This window comes from Melanerpes formicivorus, unplaced genomic scaffold (genome assembly GCF_026170545.1).
Source record: "Melanerpes formicivorus ecotype bairdi unplaced genomic scaffold, bMelFor1.0.p_v2 SCAF_1, whole genome shotgun sequence".
NCBI lineage: Eukaryota > Metazoa > Chordata > Aves > Piciformes > Picidae > Melanerpes > Melanerpes formicivorus.
This window is the reverse complement of record NW_027142353.1, coordinates 69,513,370-69,533,397: the sequence shown is the minus strand read 5'-3', so window position 1 is coordinate 69,533,397 and position 20,028 is coordinate 69,513,370. Positions and strand designations below refer to the sequence as shown.

Here is a 20,028-nt window from a genome sequence, read left to right as displayed (position 1 = left end):
CAAGAAAGCATCATTTAAAAACTTTGTGTTGACTGTAAGATCCATTGGCCAGGCCCTAGTGAGAAGATGTGTTGATGGAGAGAGATTGCTCTTTAAGGCAGCTCTCAATGAGAAAGGTGCAAGGAGGAGAGGAGAATGGTTCTGCATCATGCTGTAGAGTTTAACAGATTGCTTTCAAACTGCCTAGCACAATGGCTGGCATGTAGCATGTAGTGAAGATGGATAAGTATCACACCTCCTGGCAAGCATACAAGCAAATAATTGTATCAGCAAGCCAGAAACATGATTTTGAGCTCTCAAGCAAGGAGGTAAATGAGGAAATAATTTTGGGTTTTATTTAGGCTAACCTAAAAAAATCAATTCAGTGAATTTTCTCCATTTTCTGTCTCTTGTCTAGCTACACTTTTTTAAAGCTGTAAAGTCTTAGAAACTCTTTTATTGGGATTACTGTATCAGAGACAAAAATGTTTGTTTATGGATGCTTGCTGTGAATTCTGTTCACAGAATTGGGGTCAGAATGACACTTCCCCTCCCCCCCCCCCCGTCAAATCTTTCCCTGATTTGTGGAATCAATACATAACTTCTAGCATTAATACATAATAGATCCCTGCCTTCTGCTTCTTTCAGATCAAGTTTTCCATGTAATAGCAAAACCATGGTGTGAGTTGTTAGAGCGCAGTGGCATTCAGCTTAGCTATTTGATTGCTTTCTGTAGATACTTCTGCTGAAAAACCTCGGGAATTAAAATACCATAAATCAATGCTAATGACCTTCACTAAGATATCCTTAATATACCCTTTAAGGTAATAAATAACAGCATGAAGTCTAATAAGGCAGAAAAATGTAGTTTGGAGTATCGGTGCTGCACTAATTCTACTTATTCAGAGTGCATGTGTGAAATGAATGTTAATATTGGAAATATGTTTGGTATTGGCATGTTTTACAGTTCCTTCCTTGCAGCACACAAGAGAAAGCTCTGTGAGCATTATTCAGCTTAGTGGGGGAAAAAAAGTCTGATGAAATTTTGAAGTGATACATTTGGGGCTGGTGGAGCAGTCTGGCAGCACATTAATCTTTACAAGGGTTATCTGTCCCTGGTGGAAAATGCATGATAAGGTGCCATCCTTTTAAATCTCCTGGAAACATATGGACAGGAAGGATGGTGAATGTCCAAGCTACCAAGTTTTTGCAGAACTTTAATTTCTAAATAATGTGGACAAGGACCAACTTTAAATGGGTCTATCCTTGGGTATTGTCAAGTCGTTTCTCCAAAGAAGCGATTGCACTTGCAGCCAGAGACCCTGGCTAAGAAATCAAATATCCTATCTGGAGCAAACTGCAGGCATGCCTTGCTTCAGCAATAGGAAGGGGTTATGTTGATGGTCCTGCATACAAAAAGCTGCTTTTCTTAAGTAGTTACTGGAAAGCCAGGCAGCATTCCAGGTAAGTGACTGTAATGGAAGATGTATGTGGAGGTGCAGCCCCATCGCATGAATGTGTACTTTGAGTTTTGACAGTTAAAGTACCCTGGGATGATCTGGTGCTTTTCTTGCCTTAGCTGAGCATCTCTGTCTGTGGGACCCAAATATTTCAATTCATCCTTCTAGAAAGCCTGTGGAAATCAGTCAAAAAACTGTACTGAGACTAGCATGTCTTTGAATGCCACCAATTAAATCACAAGTTCTTCTGAGTGCTATTCTTAACTATCCTAATTAATTATGCAGAAGGGATATAATTACATATTCCTATCTGTCAACTCGTGAAAAACCACAAGTGAACATTTTCTGTTCAGTAGTGTCGGATGTTTATGAAAGCTATGTCACAGCACGATTCACCTGCTGCTTAGACATCTGCAAGTTAGGTATCTCAGCCCAAGCTTGACATCACAGGACCCATGACAGCCCCTGGCAAAAAGCAGACATGCTCTGCTGCCAGTTTTGTATGATGTTTAGTCTGAGATTACATGAGAGGCAATGAAATGTTCTCAGAAATCCCAGGATGAAGCTCATAGGTGTTGATGGATTTTTAGGGATGTTGCAGCCCACATGGGATCCCAGACTGGCAATCAGGAAGGATGTACTGCAAGGAGTTAACTGCTTTAAAGCAAACCAGGGTTTGACTATTCAGGAAGCAATAGTGCCTGGAAGAATCCTTGTCTGGAGATAAATCTGTGCAATTTGGAACATGTAGTGGCTTTCCAAACACTCCTCAATATTATTTTGTAGCTATAGCTTCAGATCTCCCTCTATACCTTGTAATATTAAGATTATTTGAACAACTGTAAAGATACCCAGACACAGACGAACGTGAGCCAAACCAGAGCTGTTCTGCCTTCTCCTTTCAAAAACAAAGCAGATGACAACACAAAACAAGCAGCAGCTCTCTGGCCATGGCAATTTCCCAGTATCATCTGTGAGTGGCAGCTCCACCACAGTGCTTAGCAGCCCTGCAGCACAGGAGGAACTGATCTTCCCAAATGGTTATGAGGTTGTACAGAAGGGAGAGACTGCAGAAAGTGCCTATAGCAAGGCCAGTCTAGCAAACAACACCGACAGTGCTTTCTCTGCACCTGCTGCCAGTCTGCCAAACTGCTGTTAACACTGGCTGCTTTTTCTGTACAGCGCTGTTGGTGTGTGTGTGTCTGTGGTTTGGCACCGATGCAACCTCTATAACCTCAACATTTTGAAATCTTAGTACTGATTGATCAGGTATAAACTTCACTTTTAAACTTATTTCAGTATGGGCTTACTTTGGCTTTTTTTTTTTCCCTGTCAGTTTCTCTTTGCTTTAGCCCAGGTACAGTGTGGGTCAGTTCTGTTTGAGTTGCTATATTTTGACATACTCTTCTTTATTCATAACATTTTCTTTTGAGAAGGGAAGTGGGGAGATACAATCTGTGCAGTCAATAATGAAAGTGTACTATGTAAGCAAGAAATGTCCCTTCACCACTTCTCCTTGGCTTAATCCTTTCTGTCGTGATGAAGGAGTTTTGGAGGAAGACTCTGGTTCCTGAGTCATGGGCATAAAAGATTCTCTCCTAAAGTAAAAAACTCGGAGGCAGAATGAGATTCTTATAAAATGCTTGAAGAGTGACAGATTTTTAATGAATTATTAATATGTTATTGATCTGTTTTCCCCTTTTTTTTCCTAAACAACTTGGTAGGGTTTTTTGTTTGTTTGTTTAGTTTGGTTTGGGTTTTTTTGCATTTCAGCAAGTTGCCCAATTTCTACTGCACAAAATAAGCTACTGGTTAAATCCTGTTAAGCTGGTTGAGTTGGAGGTTACAGGAAAAGGAGTTTAGGGAAAGAAATGCCAGAAAACCTTCTTCCACTTCTTGTGAGGAATCTGTGCTGGAGTGAGCTGGGAAATAAAGGGAATGAGAGTAGGTTGAAAAGGATGATATTGTTTCCAGTTTTTACCAAGCAGAAAGAGATTATAAATTGAAAGTAAGTAAAACAGGAAAAGAAAGTGACAATGGAGACTGGCAATAGGTAATCTAAGAGAAGAGAGCCCAGTCAGCACAATCATGACGTGTTTGTTTCACATGGATGGGTTTGACAGAGAATTAATATGTGTGCAAAGATACATACTGTGTTTCATGCAGATAATATGCTACCTGTGACCCTAATGACAGAGGACTAAAGAAGAGAGGAACATGGCAAATGAACGTGAGTGCCCTCCTAGAGATGCTCTGAATTAATAGAGTTCAATGGCTGGGCACAATTGTTCATATGATAGAGTGCCAGGAGCTGTCAGCTAGTGAGGAGAATAATGTCCTTGCATGAAACACAGTAGAAATAGTAACAATCTATAATATTAATTGAAAGGTTAAGAAAATAACAGTGAGATGGAGCTGGAGACCTCGTCTACAGCTGGAGCTTTGGCACAGTGTGGGTGTGCAGAAATTGTTTTGGTTTCCAATGTGAACATTTTCTGAGTAACTGCCAGGTAGAGATTTGCCTTTAAAAAAAAGAAAGAAACCCAACCCAAACCACCACCAACAAATCCAATCCTAATTAAAAACGTCCAGCTTGTGCTTCATTCTCTAAGACTACAAAGCAGGACTGGTGTGCCAGGAGTACAGAAGCCATGGCCTCCAGAAAGGAATGCCTCATGGAAAACTTCACACGTCTTTGAGCTTTTGTACAGTGATTCAAGTTGTTGTCCAGACTGACACCGTCTACTGCTGACACTTTACTCAGCAATGCTCTGGGGAAGGTCATGACACTTGCCTGGTGCAGCACTTCAGAAAATAAAGTGATGCACAGCCACCTATCTGCCACATCCCAGTCCTTGGCCCTCTCTCTTCCCAGTCCAGTCGCTGTCGTTATCTTGCCAGACTGCTTGTAAATGCATCTTGCAGGGAGATTGCTGTTACGTGTTGGCTCGGCTCTTTTAGCCTTGTTGTCTTTTTTTGTCTGAGGATGGGTATAGGCACTCCTGGATGTTGTCAAATGCAAGCATTGGAGAAGTTGATGAAAGACCTGGGCTAGTTATAGAGGAGGCTATTTATTTAGTGTGACATTTTTGGCTGCTGAATCACATGCGCGCAAATAAGCATGAATCCACAAATTGCTCCGGCACCTTGGACAGGCAAGCCACTTACATTTCTGATTCCCAAAGCAGAATTGATATTTATTAATCAACCTGTCTGCCTCTGTAATAAACTCCTGTAGCTCTCAGTGTGTGGCCTCATAGAATGTTTTGTAAAAATATACTCCTCCCTAAGGGGCTCAGAGCAGCTGCTAAGCAAGGCAGCTGAGCAGCTCTGCCCAGTTGCAGTCTGATTCCAGTCATGCACATTACTGGGTTTCTGCTTTTCAAATGCTTCAGCTCACGTTAAAAATGTGTCAGAGAACGTGTGGTGTCTCTCCAATAGTGCTCTATCCTATGCATGGACTAGTATGGGTTTTAAAACAGAATCCTGCTGCATGTCTACACCGATGTGGGAAAGTGTCTAATGACACACACGGAGCGTGTGCTCGTAGGAAGAATGGTGTCCTTTAGATTAGTTGCTGCCATGGGCCGTGTCCACTGCTGAGCAAAGGGTGAATTGCTAGTTCCTGCTTAGCTGCTTCTCTTCATGCAGGATGAATTACAGCAGCATTAAGTGCCAGAGTTGGTATTTACTTGTAAATGAACTGAGGGCTTTATGGTTGTCAGTTTTTATTGTCACTGACCTGTGGCACACCTCTGCAGTACTTCCACATGTATTGAGAAGCTTCAGCAAGTGAAAGAGATTACTTTTGGTAGCAATTCAGACTTTCTGCTTTTTGGAGACTGCAGCTGGATGAATCCAGCGTGTGTTACTTTCACAGCCGACGGTTTGAAGACTTGTCTACAGGTGAGTTGCCTGGTGTTGGCAATAGCCTGAACCATTCAGGCAACCAATAGTGTCTGGAGCATGGGAAGAGCAAATCTTCTCATTCCAAGGGAAGAGTCAATCTTCTATCAGTCTTTGGAGAGTGCCTAAAATCCTTACAGGCCCTTAGGCACAAGAACTGAGGCTTTTTCAGAGTCAAACGAGAGAAAAAATGTCATTCATTAGGTAAAACTCCCATGTAAATCGGTGGAAGCAGAGAGTTTAACTTAGGACTCAGGGGCTTGCTTGCTTGCTTCAGACCATCTCAGGTATAACTACATCTGTCCTATGTACAACTCTGCAGGTTTCCTGAGAATTGTTACTGGGAAAATCGTGCTGTATAAGCTCAGCCATCTGCTTTTGCATACACACGGAATTCAACTCACTATTCTACATTATGGTGACGTTTGACAGTCACCTCTTACTTCCAATTCTGATTTTAAAGCCTGCCCAAAGAAGGCACAATAAGTAAAACAATTGCTCAAAATTATATTTAATACCATTTAATGACTGTATTGGTTCTGTGACTAAAACAGATCAGTGCCCATACATCGAAGAGGCCACCAGCTTAAACGTAGCACAGATTACTTCATCTCAAAGAGCCTTCCTCACAGGATGCATAGAAAAGCCTTGAGGGAAATGGCCTTGCTTCCTGAAGGCCACAACTCTACAGGTAGTTTGCCCTTCATTTAGTATTGTAGGGTCTCAAAGGATGTACTCCTTCTTCTCTAATTTTGGACTACATTCAACTTCAGTGACTTTATTGATGTATATTTCAAGCATTGCTTGAAATGTCTTTTTGTTTTGTTCGATATTCTTCTGTCTCTTGAATTGCCATTTGTAATGTACTGTGCCTTGCCACTACCCTGTGCTCACTTGTCTGTACAGCTAAAAATTCAACAAGGTATATTGCATATTCCTACATGTACCGCTGCAGAGGCTGAAACCCAGGCTGTGTGCCCTGCTCTGCAAACAGCTGACATCATGACTTACACAGTGATGTAGAGTCAGAGAATATTTTGATTGGAAAAGATCTCTAAGATCATCGAGTCCAACTCTCAACACCACTATGGCCATTAATCCATTTCCCAAAGTGCCATGTCTACACGCTTGTTGTGCACCTCCAGGGATGGTGGCTCCACCACCTCCCTGTGTGACCTTTCCAATGCCTGAGGGCTCTTTCAATAAAGAGTTTTTTTTAATATCCAACATAAACTGCCCCTGGTGCAATTTGAGTCGATTTCCTCTTATCCTATCATTTGATGCTAGGGAGGAAAGACCAACCTCACTGTAACATCCTTTCAGGTAGTTATAGAGGGTGATAAGCTCTCCTCTCTTCTCAACTCAAGAACCCTAGTTCCCTCAGCCACTCCTCATAAGACTTGTTCTCTGGATGCTTCACCAGCTTTGTTGCACTTCTCTGCACGTGGTCCAGGACCTCAATGTCATTCTTGTAATGAGAGGCCCAAAACTGATCTCAGTATTCAAGGCGCAGCCTCACCTGTGCTGAGTACAGGGGGACAACCACTTCCCTGCTCCTGCTGTGCACACTATCTGGTATTCCACATGCCTTTGCATGTGAAAAGGAATTCAAGACTTCACATGTAGCATTTATCCATGCTATATTGCTTGAGATGTGCATTGAGCATGAGCTCAAAGCCAAAGTGTGAGTATGCTCTCTCCTACACTTGTTCTGATGGAGATCCCATGGGTAGGCATAGCCATGCTTTGCTGCTGAGTTGTTGCCTTGAAGTATACTGAGGTAATGCATTCATGGAATACGTTTGTGTTGTCATGTTGTGTCCCAGTGTTGATTTACTGTCCCTAATAGATGAGATAATCAAAAGGTATATTGCCTTAGACCTCTTCAGACTGAGACTATCTGAGACTGGAAGATTATGCTGCCTGCTTATGTCATCTTTAAATCACAACAAATTGCCAATACATTTGTGTAATACATTTGCAATCTACCATCTTTTTGTTGTCTTCCTGCAGCATTACTTAGGCAGAGTATCTCTCAGGCAAGTGAGTATTTATCCATTATTCCAAAGGAATTGCAGAAGCATAAATGCCTGGTATGTGATGGAAAGGGGAGGCTAGAAGGCAAGAAAAACACATGGGGGCATTTTAACAGAACTGTTTTGGTAGTGGGATGTGCTTAACTCCTTAAAATAATGGCTATGGGAGTGTGAGGCAGGTTAGAGCAAGGCAGGCAGGCAATTGGAGGCACTCCTCTTTCACTGCAGGTATGGCTTGCTGTAATAAGGATCCGATCTGGATCTGAGCTGGGGCTTACCATAACCCACACCAACTGCTATCGTTAATTACAAGACTGCCAGGTGGTGAGAACCAGCAGTGTCTGGGAGCCTGAGCCTCCTAGGATGAGGCACTGCACCCTTTTATCACTTTTACCTTCACTGAACCATTCAAGACTTTGAACAGTGAAGAGGAGGAAAGTAAAGAGAACAGATTGTTTCTCTTAAGATCAGAGTTCCCATCCAATGCTGGGAATGGGATTTTGGCACACCACTCATTATTTAATTTTAGAGCTTTTCTATATAGCTGGCTCCCTGTGAGCCATATAACAAACAAGTAGAGTCTTTGAATGTGCTGGTTCTGGTGCATTAATATGTCAAGGGCAAAGCTGAGTTGTGAAAATCTGGGTATAATGCATCTTCTGTGTGTTTAGCTGTGGGGAGTGGTGGAGAAACAGCCCTTCGTTCTACTTTCATTCTGCTTCCAGGAGGTCTAGGCATGGTTGCTAGTGTACAGACAAAATGAAGAACAGTTGCTTGTCTGCTTTGGTGGTGCTTTCCCTCCTGAAGATGCTTTTCTAAAGATTCACATGAGTTCATCCTAGCCCTTCCCAGAGCCCAGGTGAGGCGTGAGAAGACAATCGCTGTGCCTAGCTTGGCAAAATGCAGTCTGCAGAAAGGTGTGGGAGAGCCTTTGGGGCTGCTGCTGTACGGACCAAGAGGAAGCACTTCCAGTGAGATGTGCAGAGCAGAAGCCTTAAAAATATCTGTTGACTGGGATCCCAGGGAACAGTTACTGTAATTTAGACTGAAGTATTAGCAGCCCTGGAGAAGGCTGAGATGTTGTGGGTTTTGATGAGAAAGAAAGCGAAATATTTTGACAATTTCAAGGACTACTTTCTCAGTGTTCTGCTGGCTAGAGAGCTCACAAAGTTTCTCTTTTCTTGAAACACTTGGAAACTTTAAACTCTTTGAAAAGATGATGGTTTTTATTGTTGTCCTAGAAAGCTGCAGCAATCTTTCTGGATTTTTCTGGGGGTCTGTTGTCAAAGTATATCCCACCAGCCATATGCTGCCTCAGTTCTCCCTCTGGTTTTCAAAGTGCCAAAATCCTTTGCAAGAAAAGGCTTTCCCTCCACAAATGAGTTTCTCGTGCTTGTCCAGAGCAATGGGAACAAAATATGCTGGGGTTGCACTCCAAAGATATTGACTAAAAAACCATGGTGTAATAAACCTTCTCTTCTCCTTTATTAGCATACAGTTAATTAATTGATTGAAATGTATATTAGAGAGGTAAATTAAATTTTACACTTTAGCTTTTGATATGTTCATTTTTTAACTTCTAAAGATCTCATGATGGAAGAATAACTTCTTGTCCTGGATGACATATTCCTTTACTGATCTTTTATCTTTTTGGTCTTGATGTGTATAGCACAGTCTTTTATTCCTGCTGTTGCTAAAATGGACCTTTCACATGTGGCATTACAATGAAGCATTTGTGTAACCAGTTCTGTTCAGGGCTTGCTCAGACCTTTCAGCAGAATTCTGTCAGGTTTGGTAGCAGCCAGTGTGGGGGTAGATGCTCTCTGCTTCTATAATGCTTTCTATCACATTATTTCACATTTGTTAATGCTTTTATCTTTAGACTCTCCCAGTGTGGTAGAGCATTATTCTTTTCATTTGAAGAATGAGCAGCTGCCTTGCAAAGAATAATTATGCTTGTGCAGAAGAATTGTAGCAGAGTTAAGAGAGAAAGGCTGGTGCTTGGTGTTCTGTGCTTTGGGCTGTCCTCCCTCCTCTTTTCTCGAGCAACAGAAATGTGGTGAGTCAGTTCCAGAAGTATGGAGATGTCTTCCTGAGCTTTGCCTAGAGGAAACAAAGGTTGCATCCAGTCATGGATAAAGACTTGCTGTCATTATTCTATTTGCATTTATTGATGTATCCAACCATTTGTTGATAGACATAGCTGGATTTTTAAGTATATATTTACATTGTGATTTAGTAAATTGTTTTCCTCCATATTTCTTCCTTTTTGTGCGGCTTAGCAGAATATGCTGGTTTTCTCTAGCCTTTCTTCAACACTTGAGGTGTTCAGTGGTGTTGATCTTAATGATTTGCCTCTGAAATGACTTAATTTCTGAACTGATATTGAACTGAACTCCCCATGAGCTGTGAGAATTACAGTCTGGGAAAGCTTAGGACAGAAGTAAAGAGAAAACACTATAATGAGAAACCAAAGAAGTCACTGTCTGTTGTATTAGTTTTTTTCCACCACATGTAGGTTATATTCTCTATCAAGTATTAAAAACCAGGTAGGAAATCCTGACGTGGGAGAGAGGTGACATGGGCTATTAGGGTGTGGAATTGCCCAGCCAGCAGCAAAATATAGCTGGAGAGAGTGATAGCTGAGAGTTGGGAACATTGCTTTGGCAGAAGCTTGGGAAAGTGACCAAAGGGAGCCTAGCATGAGCTGTGTGAACTCCTCCGCTGCTCAGAAATGTGCTGAGCGGGCTCTGTCCATGGATTTATGTGTGTTTTGCCTGTAAGGTGTTGGTGGATGACATTGGTTTAAAGCTATCTTCTTTGAGCTCATCACCTGCAATTCTTCAATATTTCATAGCTCAGTGCCACCTGGCTGCTTGCACATGAGGGTTTTCTCCAGAGGTTGTTATGAGGACAAGGGCTAGGCACACTCACCCCAGACCATTAGGTGACTGTGGGTCAAAGGAGGCCGTGTGCTCCACTGATACAGTGGCTATAACTTGTTGTAATTCTGCTTAGGCTGACTTTTTAGTTTTGCTCTTGGGGGTGATAAAGTGAAAGTGAGATTTAAGAAGGGCTTTGAAGGCTGCTTGTAATCAGCCAGGAATTAAAAAAGCAATACTTGAAAAAAGGTAGAATTCTATATACCCCAAGCTTGTGCCTGTAACTGGCTTTGGGGGCTCTTGTGTGAGTATCAGTGAGATGAACAGCTCATTAAAGGCTGCCTCACTTGCTGGGGCTAAAAAAAAGATCATACAGAAAAGATGTATCTTAGTGGTACTTGTGGGTAGGCAAATGGACATTGCCAGCCCTCCTGCTCCTTGCCTGCTCTGTACAGACAGCAGGCTGAGACTGGCACAGGGCTGAGCTGCGGAGAATGCATGCCACCTCTGCTTGGCTTTGGCCATGACAAACTCTGTGTCCACACACTGCCACAGAGGGGATTTTGAGTTCTCAGGCATCATGCAGTTTCTCTGATTTCCACTATGGCCATAACCAAGTAGCTTTGAACTTACTTTCCTCCTGTTTTGAGATAATACTCCACCATCACACAGCACTAAGAAAATAAAAGGACTTGAACACCGCAGGAAGGGAGGAATATGCACAGTGCTGTGATACAATATTTAGAAGCATAGAATTGTTTTGGTTGGGAAAAGACCTCTAAGATCATTGACTCCAACTCTTACCCTAACACCACCACGGTCATTAAGCCATGTCCTGAAGTGCCATGTCCACGTGTTTCATGAATGCCTCCAGGGACGGTGACTCCATCCCCTCCCTGGGTGACCTGTTTGAATGCCTGACCATTCATTCCATAAAGAATTCTTTCCTGATATCTAACCTAGACCTCCCCTGGTGCAATTTGAGTCCATTTCCTGTTCCATCACCTGATGCTAGGGAGAAGAGACTGACTCCCACCTCACTGCAACATCTGATCAGGTAGTTGTAGAAAGCAATGAGGTCTCCCCTCAGCCTCCTCTTCTGCAGACTAGAATCCCCTCAGGTCCCTCAGCACTCCTCATAAGGGCTTGTTCTGCAGAGCCCTCGCCAGTTTGGTTGCTGTATGTCTTTCCATTCCAGATTCCATTTTGATCAGGACTGTATTTGGCAAGTCCCTTCCAGGATGCACTAGTGACAGACAAAGAAGCACTGCTTGCAGTGTGTGGCTCCTTCTTTCTTTTCCTCCCCAAGGATAAATGTTGTAGTTTCTATTATTTCCTGGGGGAGTACTTGCCATGCAAATAGATAACTGTGCCACATACACCCTGCTTTCATTTGACACAAGAATCTGAGCAGCAGAATGGCACATCTGAGTATTCCATACACAGTCTTGGTTGTGATTTCTTAACACAGCAGGGAGAAACTTCAGAATTTCTAGCAGGCAGGTAGAACAAAAGGCAATTTGTGCTGAGCTAGGGGCAAAGGCAAGAATAAAGTGGCATTTTTCAAGTTTTTATTAATTTTTCAAGGCTGCTAACAGTTGTTCTATTACTTGTGTGACTCACTGGTTTCCTATGCACCAGCAGAAACTGGAGTGGAAAATCAATTTCTAAAATCAAAATTAAGTACCATAATTAGGTTTGTCTCTGTTCCAAGGCTTAACAAATAAAAGAGGAAAAAGAACTGCCTGAATTTAAAACAATGTCTTTTATGCTGTTATATTGTAAGGTGCTAGGACACCTCCCTGTGTGCAGGGATGAGCTCAGTCTCAGGGTTTAGCATAGGAATTACTCCATTTCCATTTCTTGTGCTTCCACAGTTAAAACTCTATTCCACTCCATTATGTAGCACAACACCTCGTCCTCTCTTCTACTGACCTGTTGTGGCACGAGGTAGATGGTGGCTGCCATCTATCACATCAAATCATAGGGCAGTAGAAAAGTAGAAGGGATAATGGCAGGGCAGAGGGCAGGTACACCATTTTTCAGGGTCTCACACTTACAGGAGATCAACAGGAGGATATGCTTGCATTTTATTTCTTTACTGCTCTGAAGCCCTGTGGCATTGCACATGAAGTTCCTCATGCCCTCTGCTAGAAGATGGCTCTGCCATACATCAGAAAAGGTGAGAGAAGTGGTGCTTCTATTTTAAGGGGGAGTTAGCCCCATGGCAAACATGTAATGTCACAGATGGGTTTCTGAAAGCAGAATTCCTTTCTTGCTCTTTAGTTATCCCCCCCCCCCCCCCCCAACTGAAAGAAACCTGTCGGGAAACATCGTAAATGGTGAAGCTGCATCCTGAGTTCTGTCTTCCATTTTCAGCCCTTCACTGCAAGGAAGGTATTGAGGTACTGCAGTGTGCTCAATGAAGGGCAATGGTGGAGGTCTAGAGAACCACTCTCATGAGGAGTGGCTGCGGGACCTGGGGGTGTTTAGCCGGGAGAAAAGGAGGAGCAGGGGAGACCTTCCTTCTCTCTACAACTATCTAAAAGAAGGTTGGAGTGAGGTGAAAGTCAGTCTCTTCTCCCAGGTAACAAGCAACAGTGCAAGAAGAAACAGCCTCAAGTTGCACCAGGGAAGGTTTAGATATCAGGAAATATTTATTTACTGAAAGACTCGTCAGCAGGCTGCCCAGGGAAGTGCTGTAGTCACCATCCCTGGAGGTATCTAAAGGACATGCAGAAGGGACATTTATTGACCTGGCTTAATGGCAGTGTTGGTTTTATTGCTGGACTCAATGATCTTAAGGGTGCTTTTCAACCTCAATGGTTCTGTGATTCTATTTTATGAATATTTTGTCTGTATTGTAACTGCAACAGTGGGCTCTGCTTTGGCTAAAAGAAGTCTGAACTTTGGTGGGGCTGGAGTTGCTGCCCATTTTGTGTAGCTGGCCATGCATTTCCTGTAAGACTACTGCCAGTGGCAATAGGAGGAACATTTATCCACTTGTTTCTGTTTGTAGCAAAGAATGAAAAATGAGATCTTTACAGATCTTGAGACTTCCATCTACTTTAACTGTTGTAAGGTCTGAATGCCTAAAATTTATATCCTCTAGATGGAATAGCAGACATTAAAGTTCCTGCCTTTCCTAGAAATCTGGTCATTAAGTAATATGCCTTGGCATCATGCAACTGTGTAAGATAATTAGTTGTGTTGGGGATGGGAAATGATTGCTTGTACGGTCAGCCAAATCAATATCTCTTGTTGCCTAGTACTAAAAAAGATCAAGTAAGAAAAGCTAGCTACCTTAGTTTCACCTCATCAGCTCTGCTCCTGTATCCACAGCTATGCTGAATGTTAGCATTTAAACCTCAAAGTGAAGTGATTGCTTTAAGCCTTTGCTGGTACATTTTTCACTTGTTCCATCTCCTGTCCGTTCCACTGGGAGCAGGGCTCTGCACCCCTGAATGACGAATCTTTTCATCTGCCTTCCCCTCCTTGCAAGAAAGGGATTATTTATGACTGAAACCTACTTGTAATTTAAACAGCACTGTCATCACATTTTCTGACTACTGTGTGTGTACATTCAGGTAGAGGTAGGAGAGAAACAGAACCCACAGCTAACATCTATCTTCACCACAGGTGTGTGAGGGGGAGGTTGACACCCCACGTGTGCACGGTGAGACATTATCCCTTAACGAGAGAAGATTAATGCTCTGTCTACAGCTAAGCTGCACTCCTTCCCATGTGCTGCTGAAGTCAAACAGCAATGTTAAGACTGAAAGAGGAGGCTGACCATCAGCGATACCACTGATACTCAGCACATACAAACAGTTGGCAAGGTGTTTGAAGCAGCCATCTGTTTCCATACCGAGCATCAATTGCCTTTGCTTGCAACGTTGGGGAGCTGTGTCATAAAAGATAATAGCATTCAACACCATCGTTGCTTTATGCTTATACCCATGTGTCCACTTGTGGTAGGACCAATTCTTCTCACAGAGGCACCAGAATGCACTTTAATGTATGGCATAGGTATGGCTTGGTGTACTGAAAGCCACCCACTCCTTGGCAGCAATAAAGCCCCTTATAAAATTTGTTCTTAACTGATTATCTCCTGTCTGTGATAATACTGCTGCTCAATTGCATGCATCTCTCTGCCCTTGTAATGTAGCACTTCAGTGAGCAAGCTAAAGCACATATTACTCCTGTGAGCAGGCAGCAGCTGGGAGCTCCAGTCCTCCTGAAGCAGCTCTGCTTGTAGCACTTCTGTACAATGCAGGCTTCCTTATGATTACAGTGAAATATTAATAATCATAAGATCCCTGGATACCGGTACAGACCTAATAAACCTGCTATTGACAGTGTATGGCAGGCTGCTGCAGGAAGGAGCTGTGAGAAAATGGCTTGTGGTCTGGGACTGTAGGATTTAGACAGATCTGCAAATGCATGCAAACAGTTAAAATGCATTTCTGATTAGAATCAGAATTAGGTATTTGGCAAGATTTATTCTTCCTGATCTAACGTTTTCAGTGGGTGGAGAAAATTACCTCCCTATTGCTTTGTCATTATTCCTTAAATGAACAATGTAGTCTATCTTTTTTTCCCCCTCTCTAAGTGGGATGAATTGTGGCTTTTTATTGCTCTCTATTTTTCCCGAATAAATAGTTCAGTAAAGCTGGTAATGTTGATGATGGAAGTCATAAAAAGGAGGGTTTATTGTTTAATGAGTGTTTCCTTCGGTTTCCTCAGCAGCTGAATATACATAAGACTATATAAATAGTTGCTGGAGAGAATGTACCCTTTTTTGGTTGTAGGGCAATGATTTCAAATTATACTTATTCTCTTCATAAAAGCATGGGAGCAGAGTAGGAGCAGTGCTCTTCTCTTTATGCATACAATATGTGAGATTTTTTTTCCTGTTCTTTCTACATTAACATTTACAGTGGTGGTTAAGCACTGTGGTGATGTCGCTTCTCCTTTTCTGCCCTCACTTTCCCCTCCCCCCGTTCATGCTTTCTTACACTTATATCCTACCCAAAAAGAAGATTTCTTCCTAAAATTTTCAAGCCCCCTTTCTTCCTTTTGTTCCCCTCACTCCATTATAGGGCACTCTGTCATCCCACAAAGGCGGAGAGTGGTATGAGCCTATTATGTGGCATAACAAAGGTTTTTGCACCTTGGAGGATCCATCTTACTAGCCTATCCTACTAGAGGTGGAGTGGTGCTAAGGACAGATCTCTCTTTTATACCGGTTTAAACCAATGGCTTTACTCTGTGTTCATGTGACTTCCTGACTGCCAGGATTATCTAACAGTCTGAACTGGAAGGAATTAGGAAATACTGCCTTCCAGGAATGCCACCAGCAACCAAATAATCTGCCATAAAGTTCTAAATGTTAAGCAAACCCAGAGCATATACTTTGCAGTTTCCTTGACAAAAAATTCACTCTCTAAGAATTTCAGTTTAGTTCATCAGCTTACCATTTTCAAATGTTTTGAAGGAATTCTTTGAACTCTTCATAATCTTAATGGAATTGAGCAATATAAGCCTTCAGGCTCGATGCTTGGGCACTGCCACCCAGCTCCAGTACCTTGGATGTTCTGTGTAAGTTTTAAGTGGGAGTGGAATATTTTCCTGCACCCTGGGGAAAATAATTTCAGCCATTCTCTGAAAATCCAGGGGCTGAAAAAGTGTTTCCTTGGCCCCAAGGGCCCAATACTAGATTGCTGTGGCTGTATTTCCCTCGCTGTGCAGCCATTAATTTTGATTTTCCCATTACCACTGAAAAGCAGAGCAGAAATTATTCTTTCATGTGTGCATCCCAAATGCAATCCTACACACAGGGCAGCAGTGATTCTCCCACGTGTTGGTATCTCTGCAGCTGTAGGTGGGAGGGCAAGGGGCAGGATTAGTCCTATAATACAAAGTGTTATCAAGTACAATACATAGGTATAAACCCTGTAAATTTACAGCTTTGATACTGCCTCTGGCTGGCAGGAAATCTGGTTAGTCATATGGCTGGAGCCAAAAAACTGTATGCTTCTGCTTATTGTTGAGGGATTATTATTGAAGAAAGGTGCAGGGGTTGAAGCTGAAGTATGCAACAAAAGGAGAATAGTAGCACTGCAAAGATAGGTGTTTACAAGCACTCCTCAAGTCCTGGTTTAAAATAACTTGCAACTGGGAGAAGAGGAAAAATCAAGCTTAGGTAGGGCAGAAGTTAAAGATTCATTTGGGGGAAAAAATATTGTTAGTTTTCTATGTCATGAAGCCATTATCAAAGAAAGCCAGAAGTCCTTGAGTGAGCCTTAAATCCTTCAGCAAAGCATGTGTGACATCAGCAAGTGAACTGAGCAGCTCTGATATTCCTCTGTTGCGAACTATAGGTAGCAAAAATATCTCTGGTTGGGTCTCAGAACACTAGAACAAAGTGAAATCAGTTTTCCTTTCATATCTTAATTGCACTGAAAGACATAAAACACCTGTTCCTTCACCTTAACAGTTAATAGCCCTTTCTATTTTTGGCACCTCTGTACCCCTTTCCTCTCCTGCAGTGCTGTGTATCTCGTATCTGAACTGCTGCTGCTTCTGTTGCATGCTGGCAAATCGAAGAGAACCAAGGAGTTAAATTTCAGAACAGGAGAAGAGGAGGTGAGCTGTCTGCTACAGTAGTTTACTGCAGCTTCCTTTCATACTGACACATATGTAGTTTGTGGTGACAGTGCTAAAGAACTGCAGACAGGCATTTAGCAGACTGGATGTGAGCTGGATGCAAAGATGCCTCACCCTGGACTTCCTGCTGGCAGTATGTAAATACACCTGCAGACTGGCCACACTGGGTGCTTGTGGTTTTGTTTTTTCTCCAGAAGGCAGCATGAGAGGACCTGACACAGCAACAGCATAGTTGAGAGACCTTCACCAGCATTAGATTTGTATCTCAGTTGTGGGGCAAACTTGGTTTTTTCCTGGGGTGGTGGTGCTTTTTTGGTGTGTGTGTGCTGCATATTCAGACTGAAATCTTCATCACTACAATGTTTGCCTCTATCTGGTATGCCAAGAAGCTGGGACGCAGGTTTGTGCACAACGCCAGGAAAGCAAAAGCAGAAAAGGTACGTTCCTCGCGGGAATAGAAAGCCTTCTGTCTCATGCAAGCTGCCTGCTGGCATCCTGTTGTGTATCTGCTTAATACCTTGACAAACAACCTCTTGCTATTCATGATTTCATGCAAGAATCCTGGAATACTTTGCATATTATTAAATGATGGGGAGAAGATCCTCTCGAAAGTCTCTATGCTAGCTCTCATTTGTTTCCTTGCAAGATAAACAGCCGTGCATCTGGTATGTCGTGTGTTCAGGGAGCACTCCACTGAACTTGTTGCTGTGCTGCATTATTTTACTAGTGCAGTGTTAGGCTTTTGAACAACAGTTGATCGTATGCTGCTTGTGTTTGTCTTCTGATGCAGGATCAATGAGGATGTAGTGACATGTTAAGCATTTATACTGCTTGGGAATTTTGCTTCATGAGACTTGTTGAAACTGTGCTGCAGCAGGGGTCCCTTCTATTTAAAAAGATATAGGTACTTAAAATGGTCAGTACTGTCTTTCAGTGCTCTACTCCCATGGAATCTAACTATGTTTAACCAGCTGCTTTCTGGAAGTCCTTGTAGGTGAGATTCTTCTGCCTGTTTTCACCACGAGGAAAACTTCAATTGCTTTAGAATCTGCAGTAATGATAACTGGGGGACATCAGGGCAATTGCCTTTAGTTCTAAGCAGAGAATGTGTTTTGTTAGGAGACCTGCATTCCAGTTTTGTCTAAATTAACATACAAAACACTTTTAAAATGGGACCAATTCCTCTTTTATAATCTCAGCATTAGATTGGGGTAAAAAACTGAAATGCAATGTTAAAAAGTTACCAAATTAGTCTGACAACGATGCCTTCCTCTTTTCCTTGCTGTCTTTGATGTAGACTAAGAATTTATAACTGGATAGCTCTATTATTTCTTTGATATAGCTTCTGCTATATTATGCAGCCATCAATCTGCTACATGATTATCCACTGCCCAAATCCCTCTGTATAGCAAAAATGCATTATATTCATGACTAGGGAAGGGAGAGTGGCAAGGATTTGCTTTTGCTGCAGAAATTCCAGGGACTGAAAAGATGCTGTGTGGAAATTTTGAAATGTAAACATTTAAGTCATTGTTTTATTTATTTCACATTGTTTGCCTAAGGGAGACTAGAAGTGCAGCTAGCTATACATGGGACTCACAAACTTTCCTTCTCTTTAGTCGTATTTCGGCAAAGAGGGCACCGTCTAAACTCTCTTGCTGTTTGTGTGTTGCTATGGGAGGGGAAAAAGTTGCAGACTGGATCTCTCCCAGTCCTGAGGGGCTCCCTCCAGAGGAGCATTTGCTTTCAGGCATCCCCCGAGATGACAGAGGCAGGATGAGTGGACATATTCCACCCCTGACCCAGTGGGGCTCACTCAGCAGCTTTCAAAGCAGACTTGGTGTGGGTTGTTTAAGGCATGTATGTTTGTAGATGATTCCAACAGCCTTTGACAAATGCCATAAGAGAGTGTCAGAGTATTCACTAAGAAGTCTTGTAACACAGACTAAGGCTTTGCAAATTTTGTCTTTGTCTTAAGGTATAGGAAATATTTCTATAGAAACCTATTCTAATGCTACTGATTCAGCTCTGGAGCACTTTCAGTACAATCACAACCAACTGAGGTCTGTGCTGCTAAGGCTTTGAAGCCATCCCTCTTTTTTTTAAGAGAAAAGCTTTTTTCTGAACATTTCTGGAGTATGCTATTGGCACATTGGCAAGAGAACTCTAGTTTTGGCAAAAGACAGTAAGCCTGCAAGAAAGCATCTTGCAAATTGTTTACTTATTGTCTTATATCAAAAATAAAATGCCTTCCTTGGAGCTTTCTTTCACAGCCAGGGCTCACTGCAATGATTTAATTTAATAATATGTTTTACATAAATCAATGGAGTGCTCCAGCAAAGAGAAAAAATGCCATTCCTAGCAGGGTGCTGTTTCAGTAAGTGCTATTGATGATGGGAAGCTGATCAACACTGACATCTTCAGTACCATACCCGATCACCGGAGCACACAGATCTGGTCTGTCAGAAGTAAATGAAAAATAATACTTAAATGCATAGCTTTGGGGCTTGTTTTGGTTTTGTCTTTTTGGTTTTTCCTCCAATGGTTGAACAACCAACTTGTTATTCACTGCTAACTTACATATTTCCCTTTTTCTGGGAGCATAATTAGCTCTTCCTGCGAGTGCACAATGTGAATCAAACACTGGGTTTTTTAGTGTGCTTTGGGAGACAATAACACTCAGCAATAAATTGTAATACTCTATGTATGCAGAGAGAGCTCCTTGCAGTTAAAGTCTGCATAGCAAGGGTCAGAAGAGTATGGTGCCACACCAGGCTCTGTTATGCTCAGCTGCTTTGGACTAGTGCAAGGCATTTTCTTATTTTTTTAAAGGAGTATTTCTAAGAAACAGAAATTTGTTTTCTTAGGACCAGGAAGAAAATTGGGGGAGGGCTTGGCAGAAGAGTGTTACAGCATGGACTCATGTGTGCACACCCACATGTGCAGAACCTTACATAGTAGTACCTTAAAATACCAGAACTTTGGGCTTTAACTGTGCAAAGAGAGGCCTTGGATCTGCTAGGTGACTATGTGGTGAAGCAGAATTTCCAAGGTGTTAAACAGAGCATTTAGTACCAGGGGGTGCACACAAAGGCA

At 42.3% G+C, this 20,028-nt stretch overlaps 1 protein-coding gene across 22 annotated transcripts in view; it reads left to right on the top strand.

Moving 5' to 3' along the window:
• Positions 1-20,028, top strand: part of DLG2 (discs large MAGUK scaffold protein 2) — a 1,097,405-nt gene that overhangs the window by 547,913 nt on the left and 529,464 nt on the right. Inside the window, exon 1 of one of the 22 annotated variants that reach the window (XM_068146385.1) lies at positions 17,192-17,369. The exons of 20 other annotated variants lie outside the window; for them this stretch is intronic. In XM_068146385.1, the coding sequence (XP_068002486.1) occupies positions 17,292-17,369 (78 nt within the window). In that variant the 5' untranslated portion in view covers positions 17,192-17,291. Of the gene's footprint in view, positions 1-17,191; positions 17,370-20,028 lie in introns of those variants that run through there. One more of the 22 variants, XM_068146404.1, reaches the window with a different exon arrangement.